The sequence below is a fragment of the Melozone crissalis genome, unplaced genomic scaffold (genome assembly GCF_028551555.1).
Source record: "Melozone crissalis strain CALT ecotype California unplaced genomic scaffold, PUWL_Pcris_2 ptg000006l_1, whole genome shotgun sequence".
Taxonomy (NCBI): Eukaryota; Metazoa; Chordata; class Aves; order Passeriformes; family Passerellidae; genus Melozone; species Melozone crissalis.
The window spans coordinates 22,059,353-22,078,537 of NW_026535784.1; the positions used below are offsets into that span (position 1 = coordinate 22,059,353).

Sequence of the window (19,185 nt, forward strand, 5' to 3'; positions counted from 1 at the left end):
TGAAATGAAACCTATTTCTTGTAAGGATGCTGGGTTACTAATTTTGGTGTTTGGCAGTAGGCAAGATGCCCACAGAAGGTGGTGACACACTGGAACCATAGTGCAGAAGGAAAACCTTCTAGATGAAGTGGAAGGCATATGGAGAGCTCCTACTAGAATCCTTTCATATTTATATACAAATATAATATATATTAAATATAATATAAAAATAGCTATATTCTTTTTTCTCTCTGAAGTTATCCTAGACACTTTTCTTCAAAGCCTCACCCATTGCAGACAATGTCTATCTCCAAAACTCCATGCAAATGCCATCCTCTTCACTCCATTATGTATCACCAGCCCATTTCTTCACAATCCTCCCCTTAACAGACCCCTTCCCTTCTGTCAGAGTCATTCTGCAACACTTCTGCTCCAGAACCTGCAGCATCACAGCACTCATTGTCGTGCTATTTATCAGGATGTTGCAAGTAAGTCTGTAGTAAATGAGTCAGGCAGAAGCAAAAGGCTGATTAAGAAAGAGGCAACAGCCTGGTCCTCTTCTCACTAAAGCTCAAGGACAGTTCAGGAACTGATTCAGCAACAGGAAAAGCTGCAGACCTGTTAAATATACACTTTTTAGTCACTACTTGTGAACAAAGCATCTCCATACTTGCACACAATCTGGACTAAGTCCTACACACTTGCCTTTGTAAAGTTTGCCTGATTCACATCAGGAATTCTTCAAATGTGTATTTTTCCAGTTCCTTAGAATTTCTCCATCTTCTATCCTTTCTCTACTAGCTGGTAGTTCTGTAATTGAATGACCTCTCTCTGAGGCTACAAAAAGCTTCTCGATCAAAGCATATGTTTCTCTACTCTCTTTCAGCAGCCACAGTATCCCATAATCTAATTTCTCTCTCCTAGTTTAGCCTTTTTACTGACAGACCTATAGCAGCACACCAGAGTATCTGGGGAGGGGAGAATGGGAAGAGAAGCTGAATTTTTTTTATATAAAAAGCTGCACCATTAACTGTCTGGCTGGTATCTCTAATTTCTGTAATTCTCAGTATAATAGCTTAATACACCTATTTTACCATTATTCAGTAGTTCTAACAGCACTATTAAAGCTCTCCCAGTTTTATTTTTTAGCACTATATTTTTATTGTAATTGGTTAAAGAAATTTGTGTATAACCTATTTTCCATTAGGCAGAGAAGTGATAGCACAGACCTCTAGTCAATGCAGCTTCATATAGAAACAGGTGGAATGGAGTGGTAGGGATAGCAGAGCAAGGCAGGATTTCTTTACATAGAACTTTAGAGAAACAAGTCTCTGACAATTATCCCAGTCTGAAGAATGCCAGAAATCCCTTTAAAGAAGGGAAAGTGTTTCTTGCTATGTTTGGTATTGGCATCTGTTCCTTGCTCCAGGTTGCAATAGGCTTTTTGGAGCAGAGAGCAATCGGATTCTCTTTGGTACCGTGTTTCTCACACTCTCCTTCCTTGTTCACTGCTTGGCTTTTTGGTGCCAAGCACTTGCTTTATGACTGGGGAATAACAAAGGTCTAATGCTGGGACACGTGCAGAGGCAAAGGCTGGCCCCAAAACGTAACCAACGGCATCAAAGGCTTGCTAAACTGGCATTACCTCCTGCGGGTTTGGTTCATCCAGTAATACAATCAAACTGTTCCACAGTACAAAACAGACCATCACCATTTGTTACATTCATTCAACTCCTCCCTAGTATTCAAGATTAATCCAGCTTTCTCTCCCTAGCACTAGTTTTAACTGCTTTTACTGGTTTTTGTTTCTAATTAATTATCAGATCTATCAGCATTTGTTAATTTTCCTCTCAAGTTCTGGTTTCCACAAACTAGTACCATAAAAACCTACCAACGTTTACTTAAATAGCACATATCTGTTGGAACTTTTTATTTTCTTTATAAAATGAAGTTGCCTTCTGAAGTCTTAGTTCAGTGATAGCTCTTAAATCAATAACTGGTAGTGTTAAATGCAATCATGGTCTCCCCCAAAACACACTTTAAATGCTTCCAGAAACGATTTTAAAAAATCAGCTTATTATTTTTCCTTCTGCAAAAGGAGTCCTGTCTTTTAAGGTTTGCTTTTTTTTTTTAAGAGTATTACCTTAAAGATCTGAGATTTTTGAGACTCTGTATTTCTGGCTACTGTCTGAGGGGGAGTACCAGTCAAAAATATTCATGGTCTCAACTCAGACCACTGTTAAAATTAACACAATACAGAAATATCTATGAAGTAGATACACACGTTTGGTTGACAATGTGCTAAGACTTCAAAATTGAAAATGGTTACAGATTCAAGACACTGTAATTCAAGATGTTCAACATTATCACCTGAATTAAAATCAAGGCACTATGGGTTTTGTTGTTGTTGTTAAAATGACCCTGAATTAGTTCTGACTAATTTTTGAAGGAGAATAAAAAGATTCCAACATGGTTTAACAAGTTACAATTCTCACCACAGAGAAAGTGGTTAAAAAGTGCCCAAAAGGTTATTAAATGTAAATATATTTTTGTGCAAATTACTCCTATAACTGAAACATTCTTGAAAATTACTGTCATTTTTTTTAAACCTTTTACATAAATATTTCCAACTATGAACTATATCAAAAGATAGCTTTGGGGAATAAAATTCCAAACCATCCGCAAGAAAGCAGTGCAAATTCCTATTTTTCAAATAAAATGATGAATTCATTATGAAATGATGGATGATATTTATGAATCTGAATGTCCTGAACCCTGATGCATGATCACCAGTTCAAACAGCTTCATCAATAATTTAACTTCAAGCAGTCAACTAACCAACACACTATACCTCACCAAACAAACCCTGACATCACAGACAAAGCACAAACAAGAGACTTGTGCCCACATTAAGGGTGAAAATAATGATGCATCATGTTGTAAACAAAAGGGTAGAACAGAGGAAAACATTAGTCTGAGTATGGCGTGAGAATTTAGGGAAACATATTCAAACCTACAAATAACAGATTACATTTTCATGCATCATATAAAATATTTTGCTCTTTCTCCTTTTATGCAGACATATACACAATATTTTACAGCATCTGTACAACAGAGAACTGGATTTCACACAACATTTTCAAAATATTTACTGTCCTGTAATCATCTGAAAAAAAATTAGATGGTTTTTGGACTATATTTCTGGCATTTTTTCCTGCTAATTCAAAACAATTGCTCCATGTCCATTTTAATACTTTAAAAATGTACAGGATTGATAAAAATACCAATATTTTCAGCATCACTCTCTTTTCAGTCACATTTGGAGATTTCACCTGGACAAATTACAACATGGCAGCAAATCCTTTAGAACACAGAAACTGGGGCAACGCTCAAAGTTGGCCATGTCCCCGTCATCATCTTGTGGCTTTTCTTAACAGATTCCAGAAGTTAGAAGTAGATCTCAACACCACAGTGCTAGAAAGCCTTCATACTGTTACCTCTGTAGCTTCAGTGCAACTGTTTGTGGGGCAGCCCCTCCTGGCAGTTTGCTTCAAAAAGAGGCAGCGCCCACACTACTGTGGCTGGACTTTGGAAGGATCAGTCATCTTGTCAGTTCTGTGTCGTGACAGCTGCTGCTGCTGCTGCTGCTGAGACTGATGCTGCTGGTGGTGGGACTGAGTGAAAGTGCTTTGTTGTAGTGGGAAAGCAGCAGAGAGAATAAGCTGAGCTGACTGATTTCCATGAAGTAACCTGGATGTCTAAAACACGAAAATAAAAAAAAAATTATTTTTCCTGCTGCACTGAGAAACATGGGCCCAAGCTGCTTTTTAACTTTTTATAAGGGTTCAATCAAAATAAACTTCAGATTTGGCCAGTTAAGCTCAGCAAACAATGCAAGGATTTGTTCATACTAATACATTTAACTAGCGCATCTGAACAATTAATAAAGCAGCTGTAATTGGTCTCTGGAATTTCTGTGGTGATAGGTAGGAATACATGGCAGTTAGTCTTCATTTCACACCACAAAAGCATAGCAGGGAGTAAAGAATCTATTTGAGTAAGTGTAGGTAGCTGTCATTGCAGTCAAATGAAAAAATAGTGCATGATTTGGCACAGATCACATTTATTCCCCACAGACAAAATGCACAGTCAAATAAAATGGTGCATTGGCAGATCCCAACATCCCCTCTGAAGGAGACTTATTACTGTGGGAAATGGTACTTGGTTTTAACAGTATTCTTCTTATAACACAAAAAAAAGTTTACTGAATAAGAACAATGAAGGATGGGTACAAATGCACTAGGACATCTCAATCCTGAAATGCTCTGCAGCAGAGAGTAAAGTACATCAACTGCTGCACCTACACAATCAGACTGTAAGATGCCCCAGTGAACAGAAGTAGAAAAGGCACTTTTGTCCTTTTTAAAGAATATTTACTTCACTTCAAATTCTAGCACTTAAATAGTTTATATTAAAAATACTGGGCTTTCGCCTAGAGTGAAATTCTAGAGTAGGCACAGACCTTTGAGGTCTTCATATTTCACATATCTGTTTCACCAGAATTAAGTCAAAATTGTATAAACTTAAACTTAGAAACAGAGACACAGACACTACCAACCTGCTAAACAGCCTCTGTAGTGTTCTAGCCACCCCTACATCTCCTTTACCAACTCCAGATGCTGGGTGATGCATGTTCCAGTAATTAATTGGAATCAACAAATGGCAACAGATTTCCCCATCAATTCCTTCTACCTTCTGCTTCTTTTAGATATTTCCTATTTCTAAACTCCTTGGGTTTGTCTTCCTTCTCTTTTAACCCAATCTCTCTTCTTTCTCCACTAAAACAATGTTCTTCCCTACTCCCTGCCTAAAAAGTTGCTTGCTGCTCAGCCTCCCCTGCAGCCCAGACAGAATTTCATGCCTCATGTTATTGGGACATGTCTTGCTTTGGACTGTGTGCTGCTTTCTAGACCAACCATCATCTCTCATACCTCACTGCATTAACATGCAAAGTTAGTGAAAGAAAACATTAACTGTTTTAAAGGAAACATCTGTTTTTTCATCCTACAGTCAATCAAGAGCAGCAACTCAAAGGGAACAGATGTAAGACCAGACAATGCATGGAATAAAACTGCAGGAAAGATCACCTCTCCTCTAAGTAGCAGGATTTTAGAGAACTGCTACAGAATAAACTTACCTCATGCATTTGGCTTAGTCACAGATTACTATTTTAAGTGCTTGTTTTCAGTTAAAGCACCCCTGGATAACCTAGCAATGCTGAAAGTGCCAGGACTTGGGAAAATCTGTAGACAGCTCTACATTCATTACCTGTAGGAACTGCTGGGGGTGCTGGGTCAGCTGTGACTGAGCTGGTTGTTGCACGGTGGTGAGCTGCTGCTGATGGTCCTGCTGACTTTGCTGCTGTTGCTGCTGCTGCTGCTGCTGTTGTGTTATTGACAAAGTCTGTGTCTGCTGCTGTTGGGCAGCAAAAGTGGGATAAGCTGTCACCACCTGTCCCATAAACATAGTACTTGGTACCATTACTGCTCCACATGCTACTGGGGCCGTGACAAGTTTTGTTACAAGTTGCTGACCTTGAGAAAATCTGTTAATAGAAAAAGACATCTGGAGTCTCTTCAGGAAAAAAAATATATGAAGCACAACATACACTTGAGAAAAGCAGATTTCTCAAAGCCATATTTTGCTATAACAACATGGGTTTTGATAAGCCTGCAAACATGTTACTTTGAGCAGTTTAATTTCAAGGGTTGTATCCATACCATTGAAACACAAATCACATGATCTTTTTAATGCTATTTTAGTTCCTTTTGTATATGGTGCAGCTGCATATGCATACTGTTATAAAAAGTCATCTCAAATACAGGTCTTGAAGATTTACCTGATTTGTCTGTCCTGTGTAAAAGTGGTTACTGCAGCAGCATTCTGGTTGCTGTTCTGTGATAAGCTAGAGGGAACCTGCACCACGTTTCCTGCTGTTGGCTGAGAAATCACCATAGTGTTGTACAAAGGTGCTGAGACTGTGTTCTGTGACTGACTGGCAAGAGAAGACTGTTGATTGTGTCCACTAAGTACATTTTGTTGATTATGCTGGAAAGAAATTTTGAGATAGTAAGTTGATAATAGCCAGGTACTACAGCTGTTCTCCTCACTGTCACAGCCCATACTTCAAAACCACCAGTTTTTTTCTATTCAAATGAATTCTTCATTCAAAGTACACAAGTATTTCTACTGACTGAGGATTTAGAGATGAGACTCGACCTTGGACATCTATCTTACATTAACCTCTTTTTCTGTTCAGGTTATATTTTTTTTCATAAATTTTTCAGCTATTTGCATACTTTCATTCAAAATTATCTTTTTACTCCTTTAGCATCTCTGTGCCCAACTTAGAGTAAAATGTGCACATAATGCCAAGAATTTCTTATTTGAAAGTTTGGAGCTAGCCTACTGCTGAGATGGTAAAATGCATCACTAGTCTGCCTTTTCACAAATTTCAAAAAGAAGTATAGAATGGGGAAAAGGGTACAGAGATTAGACATTTATGGAGTCTTCATACACATAATGGTCAAACCCAATAGAAGTATTTAGCATGAAGAAACAGCCTCTGTGGTGATACATGCTGTTGACTGTTATGCCTCAGCTGAATTGTTAAGTTTATGGTATAAGTTAAGAGCTATTTCTTTGTTACATTGTTACATTTAATGTATAAGGTGAATGCTGTTAAGCTTTTACGCCATGTTCCTTTGTATCTCTGCCCCCACAGTCCTTTTGTCACATGCACCAAAACACACACACACACACACATATACACACCCCCAGACAGTTCTCAGTTCACTTCTGTTTTGATTGCCTGGATTTTCTTTGGTTTTGTTGCTGCCTGATTTTTCCTTATTGTGCCTTAACTGTCCAGTAAGTAGTAGAGTGAATCTTGCCAACAAACTTTGTCGTGCTACCACTTAATATTAAATCAGGTTTTTGCTGATACCCTTGCCAATGATTTTTTAAGCAATCTCAAACACTGATTCGTAACAGGGGAATGTCAGGGAAGCTGTTGTGTTTCAGATGTGGTTTTGATCAAATATTCAATCCAAATTGAGTAATAGAATTTTACCTGTGTTGCAGTACTCTGCAAAGGCTGCTGCTGTATCATATGTGGAGTATTTATATGGCCCGTGTTCATCCCACTTTGAGTCTGATTAGTCTGAGCAACTTGACCTTGCATGTTTATTGGTGTAAGCTGCTGAACAGTTGAAGAATTTCCAGAAGGAAGCTGCACAGAACCAAAGTTGAGTCCAGAAGCTGACTGCTGCAAGAACATCTTAAAAAATTCCACAAGTTATAGGGTCAGTATTCAGAGACTCAACTCTATCTGGTAAGAATCAGAATCCTAATTTCCAGAGTCCTAAGCATTAACATTCAATATTTATTCTTAAAGAAAAAGCACCATTTAGAGACTAACCAGTAATGTAGTCTACAACTATCTAAAGACAAAACATATTTGAAATGACACTTCATTTTTGTAGGACATTCCTCAGTAACACTAAATCAGATGAAGAAAATCTCTGAATTAGTAGACCCAGGCATAGCATCAAGAATGTAATCTTCCCTGACAATCAGGAAATCTTAATGATTGTACTGAACTTTCCAACACTGTTGTAATAAACAGAATTCAGCACAAAAATATTATGTTCTTTACAAAAAGTTAGGCCCAAGTCTACAACAAGGCAGAATGTGTATCACTGAAGTATTTTTTCTAGTTTTCACATTCCTGAACAAGGTCCCTCCACACTGCATGGAAAGGAGAGCTGTGAATTTCTCCTTTTGAGACATGAATAAGGCAGTCTACTGCTGGCATGTTTACACTAAATACCACACAATTGAAAATGGCACACGCCAGAAACTCCTACTCTTCCAACAGAATTTAAGCAACATTCTCAATACTTCCAGGAAGTATTTTTTCTATTCTTTAGTCACAATCCAGACTGAAAATATTAAATTATTTCCTTAAAATATATCTTAGTTTGAGGTGATCAGGGTTTTTTTTTGTTTGGGTCTTTTAACTAGAAAAAGCCAATAGGGTAATTCTTTTCTTCCAAGCATAGCTACTGAAAAGACAATGACAAAAACAGAAAAATATATACTGGTGAAAAAAAAATCAGAAATCATGTAGTCAGCTGCTAGACTGAGTAATGCACCCTCCAGACCTCAGTCTTTCTGGCTCAGTAACTCCTTCAAGTTTACCATGCAAAGTAGAGCTATTCAGCCTGATAGGACAGTTTAAGCAAAGAAACACAGATTTAACATCCTCAGAGCTAAAAGGGAAAAAGAGATCTTGCAGATTTTGGATTAATGTTCTAATGGTTGCAAAACTTTGCAAGAATGAATGACCACTCCATCCTTTTACATTTATTTAGGTTAAGTGACAAGCTAGGCTTGACACTGGGGCATTTCCAGATACATTTGAAAGCAAAACATCAGGTACCTCTGGAACAGCAGCTTCAGATACTGGAGTTTAGACATATATGTCTAAATGTCAGATGGCAGCTGACCGGGAATATGGAGGATCATATTGTGGAATTAGGTGCCCAAGACACATTTCAGATGTCTAAATTCTCTACAGATGAAACCTGTAAGTGATACAATAACTCACCTGGAGTCCTTGGCCATGAACAATTTGAAGCTGCTCCTGGATCTTACGCAACTCTTCCTGCTGCCGATGAATATTTGCCTCTATCATGCGAGTTCTTTGCTCTAGCTGGTCCTTTAGATGCTGCATAGCTCCCAATTGAGCTGAAAACTGAAACACAGGCTGTAGTGCAATCAATAAATTAAAAGCTGAGCAAAAATTACATTTTATTCACAAGAGATAAGTACAGTCCTCCACAGAAGCAAATAAATCAAGCATTGCTCTTCAAATTAGTAATAAACCACAATCTGAGAACCAATTAATGCGTATGAAAACATCACAGAATCAGAATCAACATTTAGCTGATGTACGAGAATTGGTGAACTAAAAGAATTCCACAGCACAAGAAACTGACTGGTGTCCAAATCACAAACATATGTGTAAGTGTGTGTCTAGCCTTAGTAATTGACATGGTACTGTAGATGTTAAAGCTCTCTCATGTTAAAAATTATAATTGTGTCAGTTTAGAAAAAAATATTCACCCAGAGCTAAAACATACAAATAACTTGGAAATACCCTCAGTCACAAAAAGCTGAAGGCTGAGCCCATAGAGAAACTATTAGCTACTTCTGTTTTTCCTCAGACATCTGCTATAGGCCCCAAGTCAGTATATCAAAAGGTTATACTGACTAGGGGCCTATAGCAGATGTCTGAGGAATATATCCTGTTCTTATTATACAGAAGCATTTCACAGACCAAGCAGCCCTGTGCTATAAGCATATGCCTGAAAGCTGCCAGCCGCGTTGATGGATTTTTAAATTCATGCCCTAAAACATTTCAGCTTTAACTGTTTTTATATCTATGTTGCTAATGCACAAGGCTGAAAACTATATCCATACACATAACAGGAAGAAAAAACGAAAGCAAAAGTGTCAAATTACAGAATTTGCTCATTTCAAGAGAATAATTTGGCACCAAAGGACTCAATTTCTTAGCCTGTCCAGACCCCCTGTAGAGCCTCCCCGCTCTCCAGCAGATCAACCCTCTCACCCAGCTGGGTGTCATCTGCAAACTCACTGATGTGACCTCAACCCCTTTGTCCATATCAGCAATAAATATATGAAACTGGACTGGCCCCAGTACTGAGCCCTCTGGAACCCCACTAGTGACTGGCTGCCAGGTGGATGTAACTCCATTCACCACCACTCTCTGGGCCTGGCTATCCAAACTGCTTTTCTCTCAGTGAACAGTGCATCCACCCAAGCCACAGGCGGCCCATTACTGCAGGAGAACAAAACTGCTTAAAAAATAATAAATAATAAATTGAATTAATCCATACCTGAGTCATTCCAGACTGGAGCTGTAAAGTTGCAGGCTGAGATATTGCTGGCTGTGTTACTGGTTGTCCGAGAGACTGTGAGCTTAAAGACTAGGATTAAAAAAATTGTTGCATAATCATAAGAGAATGAGCTTCATATTCGACATCAAGTGTTTCTTTAAAGAGTCAAATTCAAAACAGCATTATATGAACATATAATAGAAACTATAGTAAATTGTTTCCTGAAATATCTAACCTTAGTTATTAAGAAAACAAAAGCAATTGATTATCTACATAATACATACATAATTTTTCTACTGCTAAAAATATATACAAGCAGAAAAACAGAAATTACAACAACAAGTATTTCAGAAGTCTCAATTTCAACAAGTTTGGAACTTGACACCTTTGATTTATTCTTAAACTAAATATTTTAAGAACAATTATATATTATATTTCTATATTAATAGAAATCCAGATATATTGATATATATAATATTGTAATGCATATTTAATAAGCATTCTGTTTATGAAGCGAATGTATTAGTTCAACAGGAAAACATGCACCAAGTACATGAGGCATGACAATTTCTCATACTACCAGGATTTCAGAAAGGATATGGAAATATTCACTAATATTCCTAGTCATAAATTTGTTTGAGTTCTCTACAGGGACACACATAGCATTTACATTGGCAATTTTACACATATATATCTGTGCGTGTATTAAAAATCCAGAATCACAGAAAGAAGTTCCGTGTGAATGAAAGCAGAGATTTCTTCACATTCTTTCAAATCCTAATGACAAAACCTAAATACATATATGCTTAATTATAGTATCCCTTTAAAATCTACTATACCAATACTGACGATGCAATTCTAAGACATTTATTCTAAGAAAAACTCTTGAAGTTTAAACTATGTTTTTAGAAGAAATAAAAAAAAGCTTATATGGATTTAATAATAGCTTTTAAAGGTGAACTCCACTGTAAAGTACAACATTCTTCTCTGAAGTTACCTGACTGCTCAGAGATGATCTTCTTTGTGCAGTCTTTTCACGACCAGATAAGCCTTGCCTTGGAGGAGTGCTAGTGTCCACTGTCATTTTAGTTGGTGTTGCTGACAATGTTGAGAGATAGAACAAAGAGAAACATCTTAATTGCTATCTCAATTCTGTAATGCAATAATCTAATTACAGGAAGCTTTTAATGAATAAAAAAACTGTAAAGGCTTGGACTCTTTTTTTTTTTTTCCCTGACTATCCACCAGTCTGATGGATTGAAATAGGGTGTACTAGTGTCTGATATTGTACTCTAGAAGTAAAAATCTTTTTCAGAGTAGTCTGCAGATCTCTGAACCATCACAAAGGGAATTTTCACCTGCACACACCTCATAAAATAATTATTAACTGTCAGTTATGCATTTAATAAAATTAAGTTGAGAAAGCCCTCATAAGGAAAGCAATTTTGTTTTCAATAGTTGGTGCTTACATGAATGATCCGATACTGCAGTATGTGAAGATTTTCTTGAACTCCTGGAGGAAGCAGAAGGTGTGGGGCTGGTATCAAACCTTTCCAGTGCTTCTTTGAGACTCACTGTATTTATGTGATTGTCAGACCCAGAGTCCTGACTCTGAAGAGACACACATAAAAAACAAATATTTATCTAATCCAGCACAATACATATTTCTGTTAGAAAATATCTCAGACCTTTTTGTTTCTAATCGACCTCCTTACACAGGTGACCATGCAGAAGTTTGATGGCTGTAAGCTCTGTTTCCATTTGAGGCTTTTATCTTTGGAAGCCAAAGCTAAATAAGCCCAGAAAGCAAAATGCATGCAGACTTAGGCCACAAACTGACTACTGAGCTGAGCTCCTTCTGCAGCCACTCATTTCACTCTGAACAACAGTGTAATGAGTGAACTGTAATGAGTGAACTGCTTATTCTTCTGAGAAAGGATGAGTTTGTTCCATTAGGAGCACTGACAGATTAAACTTGTGAAACCGCCAAAGGAAAACATTTCTGAACTGTCAGAGTAAAACATGTCAGATCATCTCCACAAGCTGATAAGACTCATTGAGCTCCCAAGGACATTAATTCAAGACAAATTTTGTATACTTTTAAGAAGTTAGAGTCACACAATTAAAGAGCTTCTACTTTCCTATTGTGAATTTCTTCTTGGTGTGTTGATCTTGGTTTTCAGATTATGTGTAGTTCCAGTAAGGGAGACCATTTATTTAGAAATCTAACACTGCAGAAATCAGATCTTAATAAAAACTTATGGGTGTTGTAACTGTTATAACTACATGCACATTAATTCCTGAAAAGATAAGGGTGTTACAGGCAGAGTTAAACACTCTTTCTAGACTTCCTTGATAATTTTCAATAGTCACATTATTTAGAGATCAAATAATTACTTTTTTGGGGGACAAAACACTATCTGCTGCTATATATTTGCTTGCATATTATTTTTAGTCTGTGAAGATGTAAAATAAGATTACATAAAATACTCACTTTATCTGCTGTTATCTCTGGGAGAGATTCCTCAATACCAAGTTCTCGTCGTCTTTCTGCTCTAACTTCTGCATAACTAGAAGAACAAATCAAAGATAACCGCTATATCATGAGATGATTTAAAAAATGCACCTCAAAGACCAAACTCCTCAAACCCATCTTGCTTACAAAGTATCTCAAGAAGTTCTCCGGTGATTCTTCACACTGCTATAATTTCTCTACCTCCAAAACACCATCAAGATAGCTCCCATACCACTAGGATTACTTTAAGAAATAACCTACCTTACAACAGTGTGCGTACAGACAATAAACTCTGGCCTGGAATTCCACTGGTGATACGTGATATAGTAGTGAGTTTGCAGCCAAATCCATTGCTGTCCCTTTGTAAGGAATCTGTAGTAACATGACTTCCCTTTCCCATATTGCATTACTATAAAGATGAAGAATAAAGTTTACTGTCTTGCCAGGTTGTAAATACTCCAATTACATTAAAAGAACATTATTCCCCAAGTTCATATAGCCCAAACCCATGTCTAAAACCAGGATTAAGACAATGACCAAGTACAGGTTCAAAAATTTTCCACCAGCTTTTGCACTTATTCAACATTATAAAGCCTTTTAAATGCGACTGGAAGAACTGGGAAAGTATTAGTCATAGAGCTGTGCACTCCAATTTACCCCAGTGAAACCCCACAATTGTAAAATAAAGTTAAATCTGTTTTGTAGTTCTGAATCAAAAGAAAAGAAGATATGGAACAGCAGTAAAATAATGTCAAACGAATGGGAGTAAAGACACTTCCTTCAAAATATCACAAAATTTCACCAGAACAGGTGATCAATTTAACAACTTTGCTCCTTTTAGTGACTTGGTTGTACTCACAATGTTCATGACATTTTGCCAGATTATCTAGATCATCCACATGATAATAATCATAGCCTGATGTTCCCAAAACTTCAAATGGAAGATAACCTATTATTGGAGGTGCCCTAATTAATAAAAAGAAAAATTAATGTTATTTTCACACACATCTCTAACAAATCCGAATTAATTATATAAGCTTTCTTGTTTACAGTATATGCTCCAAAGAAAATTAAAAAATTAAACCCAACACAAGCCATGAGCAGTTAATGCAAATTAGTGAACTCCAAATACTACAGCCACCACTGTGATTCAGCTGCTATTGCTACTACACAGAAGGAACTGCACCTGTGATCCAAGAATAGGAACTTCCATTCTAAGCTGTGTCTAGATGTGAACTCTTCGTTGGGTTCTTCAACAGTGCACATTTCCTGAAAAGGAAAAAAATAAAAATCTCTTAAAACTGCTCTATTCTAGTACCTAAGCTCTTTCAGAATTCAGACATACCTAAAGTTAGTAGATAATTCTGCAATAGTTATAATGTTATTTTTAGACAGCTTCCTTGTTTTGCCTGTTTAGATGCACAGTACTGAGGCAGAATCTAATCTGAATCTAATCTCAACCATGCCAAGCTGATGCTTGGTTGATTTAAATGGACTAACCTTGTAATGAGATTGAACTCAAATGCAATATCTACAAACACAGCAGTACAAGAAGAAATCTATAGGTCCTGTAGTTATGTTTTTAAATTGTAACACTCAAAAGAAGAGATGAAACATTCCCACCAGTCTGATTATAGTCTGTGTTTTTAATGGGTAGAACCCAATATTAGTAAAATGGTCTCATTACTCGGAGTTTAGGAATATGATTCTTCCCTTTGGTGAACACAAAGTACCCTAAATCTCTTTGAGTGCACAGACATGCACTACAAATAACACACTATTCTTATGTTTAGAACTCATGAAAAGTAAGAGAACAGCTGTATTTCCATTACAACAGAATCTTAAGGTATTGTGCACATAATTCTAAATGTATTCCACTCAAATGTATTCAGACAACTTCAGCTGACTTCTACTGTCAACTCTACTACCCCTTCAAAAAAGGAGAATATGCCCCACTGAGAATTGTGCCTCATGCAGAGACAGTCACAATACCACGCACCCCAAGCCAGCCAATTCCTTTGCAAACTCCTCTAGTACTGCCTTATGAGAAGGAAGATGGATAGTGGAATACATGCACACAAATACACCCCTCAAAGAATTACATTAAAATTAAGAGATAAGTAAATGTTTCTTTTTTGGACACCTGCACACATTTGTCATTTGCAGGAGCTTGCAATGGTATTTCCAGTGCCAGGAGCACACTGGAATCTATCGATGATCAGGTAGAAAAGTTTCCTAAACTGCAATGTGGAAGCTGCTGCTACACTGACATGATACTCATAACAAGTGTGGACAGATGAGCACACTGCTGCCCTGAAAACATCTGTAACTAAAGTAGTCCTGCAGAAAAATACAGCAGAAGACCAACAGAGGGAACACCTTTCTTTTCATTCTTTCAGGTCATAATCCAAGGAGTTTAATTGTATACTTTCCAGTTTTTTAAATAGATCTAAGTTATCTACCTATAAAAGGAAAAAGTGACCATACCTAGGCAATGCTTTTCCCTCACATTCATCAATGTAAAATCTAAAGACAATGACTTAGAAAATGATGGAACGATGGATGAATTAGATGGAAGCACTGAACTTAACAACTCTGGGCACAAATTTATGACTGCTGATGTAAACTCCAGTCAGCAAGACTTAAGCTTCAAACCTGAAACTAGCCCTAGAACCAAAAGCTCATCTACTTTTCTAAAATTACAGCATTTAATAAAGCACCCAAAGTACCACTCAAAGTAAGAGAAATGACAGAGCAAGAGTATATCCTTGAGATATACTTTTGATTTGTTGCTTATTTTGATCTAAATATTTTGGCACAAGTCAAAACAAAAGTAAAAATCACTGAAGTGCAGGCAGTAAAACCACAGTAAAAACATAATGGTTAGGGAGGAAATGGCAGCAGGTTAGCATCCAATTACTCAATGCATTTATATTAATAATTTGCAGATATTCCACTGTAAAATACCCCTGGGCAGAAGCCAGCTTGTTCAACAAGGCCTCTTGTTGAAGTTGTCAACAAGGCATCTAGAAAAGAAAGGACTTTCATTTGTAACAAAAAGTATTCTGGTAAAATCCTTTTGGCTGGATTAATCCTGCCTTCTTGATAGGAGGCAATCATCAACTAGCTAAAATGCAAGACAAATGTTTTAAAGAAAGTGTACAACCAAATGCCTTCACTAGGGAGCAAAATTTGTGATATGTTTTTTTGCAGAAGTGGTAGAGTCATATGCATAAAATAAAAACGTGAACTTTAAAGGTGCAAAAAGCATTGCATATCCTGAGATATTATATTTCAGAAAAAAAAATCTGGAACCATATGCCAACAGAAAGAAAGAGAGTAAGTGACAGATGAGCAGACACGTTCTACCTTAAATAAGGCAAGTATTGAAACACACATTTCCTTACTGGCTGCATCACACATTTGTTAGTGAAGTTACTGGGATCATAAAATTCCTGACATACACTAATTTGCTAAAGTCTAGTCAATGCGAGCCTCAATAATAACAGAAGGTATCAAGTCTTTAATGTAAGTCTTCTTCTTTAATCTGAGTCTTCCTCTTTAATGTAAATCTTATTCAAAAGATTTCCCAAATAAACAGCATCAGTTGAAAGTCTTAGGAGGATCTTAAAAATTTTATAACATGGAAGCTTCCTTGGGCACTAAGGGCTCAGAGGTTCAAGTACAGGAATGAAACTTTGGCCACAGAATAATCTGTAAGGCTTTAGCCTGCAGGAGACTGAGTCACTTGAAGATCACAAATGGATGCTCCTCAGCTTCCAGAAGTAGGAAACATAAAAGTTTTACTATGAACTGTCATACTTTAAAAGACAAAAGCAATTGCAAATGTCAGGTTGGTCTTTTTTTCCACAATTATTTAATGAAGCAAAAATCCCACATATAACATACCTACCAACTGTAGGCATAACAGGAAGAATATTTTTTTAGACCTGCATGGGAAGAAAAGTGTCACATGACAGATTTCTATAGCTTCAGAAAGAATAAACTTTCTCTGGCATAGTGTCTGGAGAGACAAAATTCCTATTCAGCCTGACAGAACTGAAGGGATTTATATGATTTCTCCACAGGCTCCCTACTATGCTTTTGAAACCATGTCTTCAGAAGCTACCACCAACAGTCTTAAGCTCACGACATGAGTGTTTTAAACTTAAGACGCAGAATGTTTGAATGTTAAGAGTTCTTGTACTACAGACTACTGCAGTAGTTTAACATCAGGCTGCATACATTTCATGGCATTACTTTACAGGTGAATTGCAAAAACAAATGTCACATAGCAAACTACCCTGAACCTTGATTCATGCATTTGTATGAAACATATAATTGGAATCACAATCACAGACTATACTGTACTGTACTGTATCCTGAGTATTTATTTTGACTGGTTCTGGAGAGAAACAGGATTATACTTATTGAACTACCAGTATCATATGCATTCAATTCTAAACTTGGAAAGGCAACTTCACATTGTACATCAGCAGCTAAGCAAAATGGTAGGTTTAAACTACTAAGTTTCTGAAAAACTGCACTGAAACAAAAGATTTCTATTACCCCAAACCTAACTCTTCATTACTGACAAATAATGTAAGCTTTCATTAAGCTCTCCGAGATTTACTTGTGTCAAACTGCAGAAAAATCACCAGCAACAAAAAATTCACATCCAAGTTTCAACTAAAATCAACTTTCTATTCATTCACTGGATTCATTTCTCCAGTGAAAGTGGAATCTCAATGTAATCTTTCATATTGTTTAAGTTCATCTTACTAAATTATATTCCTGTGGACTTGGAAATTTATTTCATGCATATTTCTCTTTTATGTTACTATTTAAAATTAGTGTTCACCACAACTTTGTTTGACACTTTGCATAAAACTTAGTTTATTTGAAGTAAGAGACACTTTCAGTTTCATGTAACAGGATTCCTTATGGTTTTCATTAGTATTTCAAATGTGTGCATTCTCTCTGAAGTTTTCCCATTCAGAGTCCATTTAAGAATGATATAAAAGTGATTTCATTTGTACATACCTTGATAAATTGAGGTGTAGCTAATCTAACTGTGGCTACAAAGCAAACTTTCTCTTCATATGAAGGCCGGTGTGATCTCTGAATAGTTCCTTCAAAACCATTGTGCGCTGAGTTGGGAACTGCGGGCAGACAGAGGAGATGACAACACACATGCCAATGTAAGTATGGAGGAAAATGGCAATAATATCAGAAGATAAGTGGCCAATATTTATCTGTGCTTTGCTTGTAACTTAACAGGCTTTAAGAAAAATGCTCCATATCTAGACTTGCATGCACAGGAATAGTACCACAGTAGTAGGAGTAGTTACATAGTAGTAATGGGAACATGACCATCAAGTAACTTTCCCAAAGAACTAGAACTAGCACTAATATGATATTATTGCTGACAGAGCATTTTTAAGGAACTAGTAATGGTTCTAATCCTTGCTAACTGGTAAAAATCACTGGATTACACTTTCTTGAAAAATATCTTTATATTTTGGCTATTATTTTCTTTTGAACTCTGAGGTAAGTATTTCTTTTCTAGACCTTCCATCACATTTAAGCAACACATGCTGACGACATACCGAGTAACAGAAGAATCAAAGGCACAATTATGGAAGTGAAAGAATCAGGCTACTGAGCTGGGAACAAATTCCACTTATTGAATCATAGAGATGGAATCAAAAGGAGGCAAATGATGGGCAAGACCTCAAAACAGAGTAACCTTATCTTTCATTTCCAGCAGTTATCAATTTAGTTTATATTTACTAAGGTCTAGAGATGGTGATTTCAAATCACTTTGAAGGCTTTCCAAAGCCCCAATGGTTTTAATTCAGCTCTAGATTAGAACTCCTACTGAACTTCCTTCATGCAATTTCATCTTACAGCTCCTTGCTCTTTCCATCAGAAAGAAAACAGGCAGTTTCTTTTATTTTTTTCTTAGCCTTTGTCCTTTGTTCTTCACAGTTTATCTTGCCTTGTGCTAAGTGTACAGAGGGATTACTTCATATGATTTAGACTATATATTAGAAAGGCTTTTTCATTTTCTCAGCTTGGTGGATGGTCAAGGTGACTTGTTCAGTTTACATCCCACAGAAACTCCTTTTCCTAAAGGACTGCTATGTAACTGGTTGCAACTATCCCTGTTCATATAGTTTGATATTCCTAAATGTAGTAACTTGCATTATTTCTTAGTCAATTTTTCTGGGTTTTTAGCCCAAATTAATTTCTTTTCTAAATTTGGGGATGAACTCTTCTGTTGGTTTTGGTGGATTATTTCATAACTGCAAACTATGTTCCACTGATCAAATCCAGAAGTTGTCAATTAAAATTGCACTTTGATGGTGAACACTGGTTAACCTTTTCAATCAGTTCCTGCAGCTACCCTGCAGCAATTTCAATTAACAAGTGCTTCCCTAACATATTTGTGAGAAGAGAATATGATAACAAAAATATATTTTAAAAGTCCATCATTGTTTGTGCTTTATCTTCTTATCCACACAATGTGTTACTCTTTGGTAGGGGAAGCTGAACTGATTTGATGCTATTTCTACCTGAAAAATCCACAGTGATTGCCATTCAATTCCCTGCTAGCTTCCTGAAATTCATATATGTTTAATTATTTTTTCCAGAGTATTTCCAAATACTGAATTGCAACCAATAGGTCTGCAGTTTCCCAGC

General features: G+C 36.7%; 1 protein-coding gene across 2 annotated transcripts in view; it reads right to left on the reverse strand.

Moving 5' to 3' along the window:
* Positions 1-2,101: 2,101 nt before the first annotated feature.
* The window catches only part of CLOCK (clock circadian regulator), a 31,191-nt gene continuing 14,107 nt past the window's right edge, over positions 2,102-19,185 (reverse strand). The window contains exons 9-21 of one of the 2 annotated variants that reach the window (XM_054296052.1): positions 17,524-17,642; positions 13,667-13,749; positions 13,340-13,446; positions 12,742-12,889; positions 12,460-12,535; positions 11,435-11,576; positions 10,963-11,063; positions 9,966-10,055; positions 8,651-8,797; positions 7,112-7,318; positions 5,879-6,087; positions 5,308-5,584; positions 2,102-3,737 (exon numbers count right to left, since the gene is read on the reverse strand). In XM_054296052.1, coding sequence (XP_054152027.1) covers positions 3,552-3,737; positions 5,308-5,584; positions 5,879-6,087; positions 7,112-7,318; positions 8,651-8,797; positions 9,966-10,055; positions 10,963-11,063; positions 11,435-11,576; positions 12,460-12,535; positions 12,742-12,889; positions 13,340-13,446; positions 13,667-13,749; positions 17,524-17,642 — 1,892 coding nt within the window. In that variant the 3' untranslated portion in view covers positions 2,102-3,551. Of the gene's footprint in view, positions 3,738-5,307; positions 5,585-5,878; positions 6,088-7,111; positions 7,319-8,650; positions 8,810-9,965; positions 10,056-10,962; positions 11,064-11,434; positions 11,577-12,459; positions 12,536-12,741; positions 12,890-13,339; positions 13,447-13,666; positions 13,750-17,523; positions 17,643-19,185 lie in introns of both variants that reach the window. The other variant, XM_054296051.1, reaches the window with a different exon arrangement.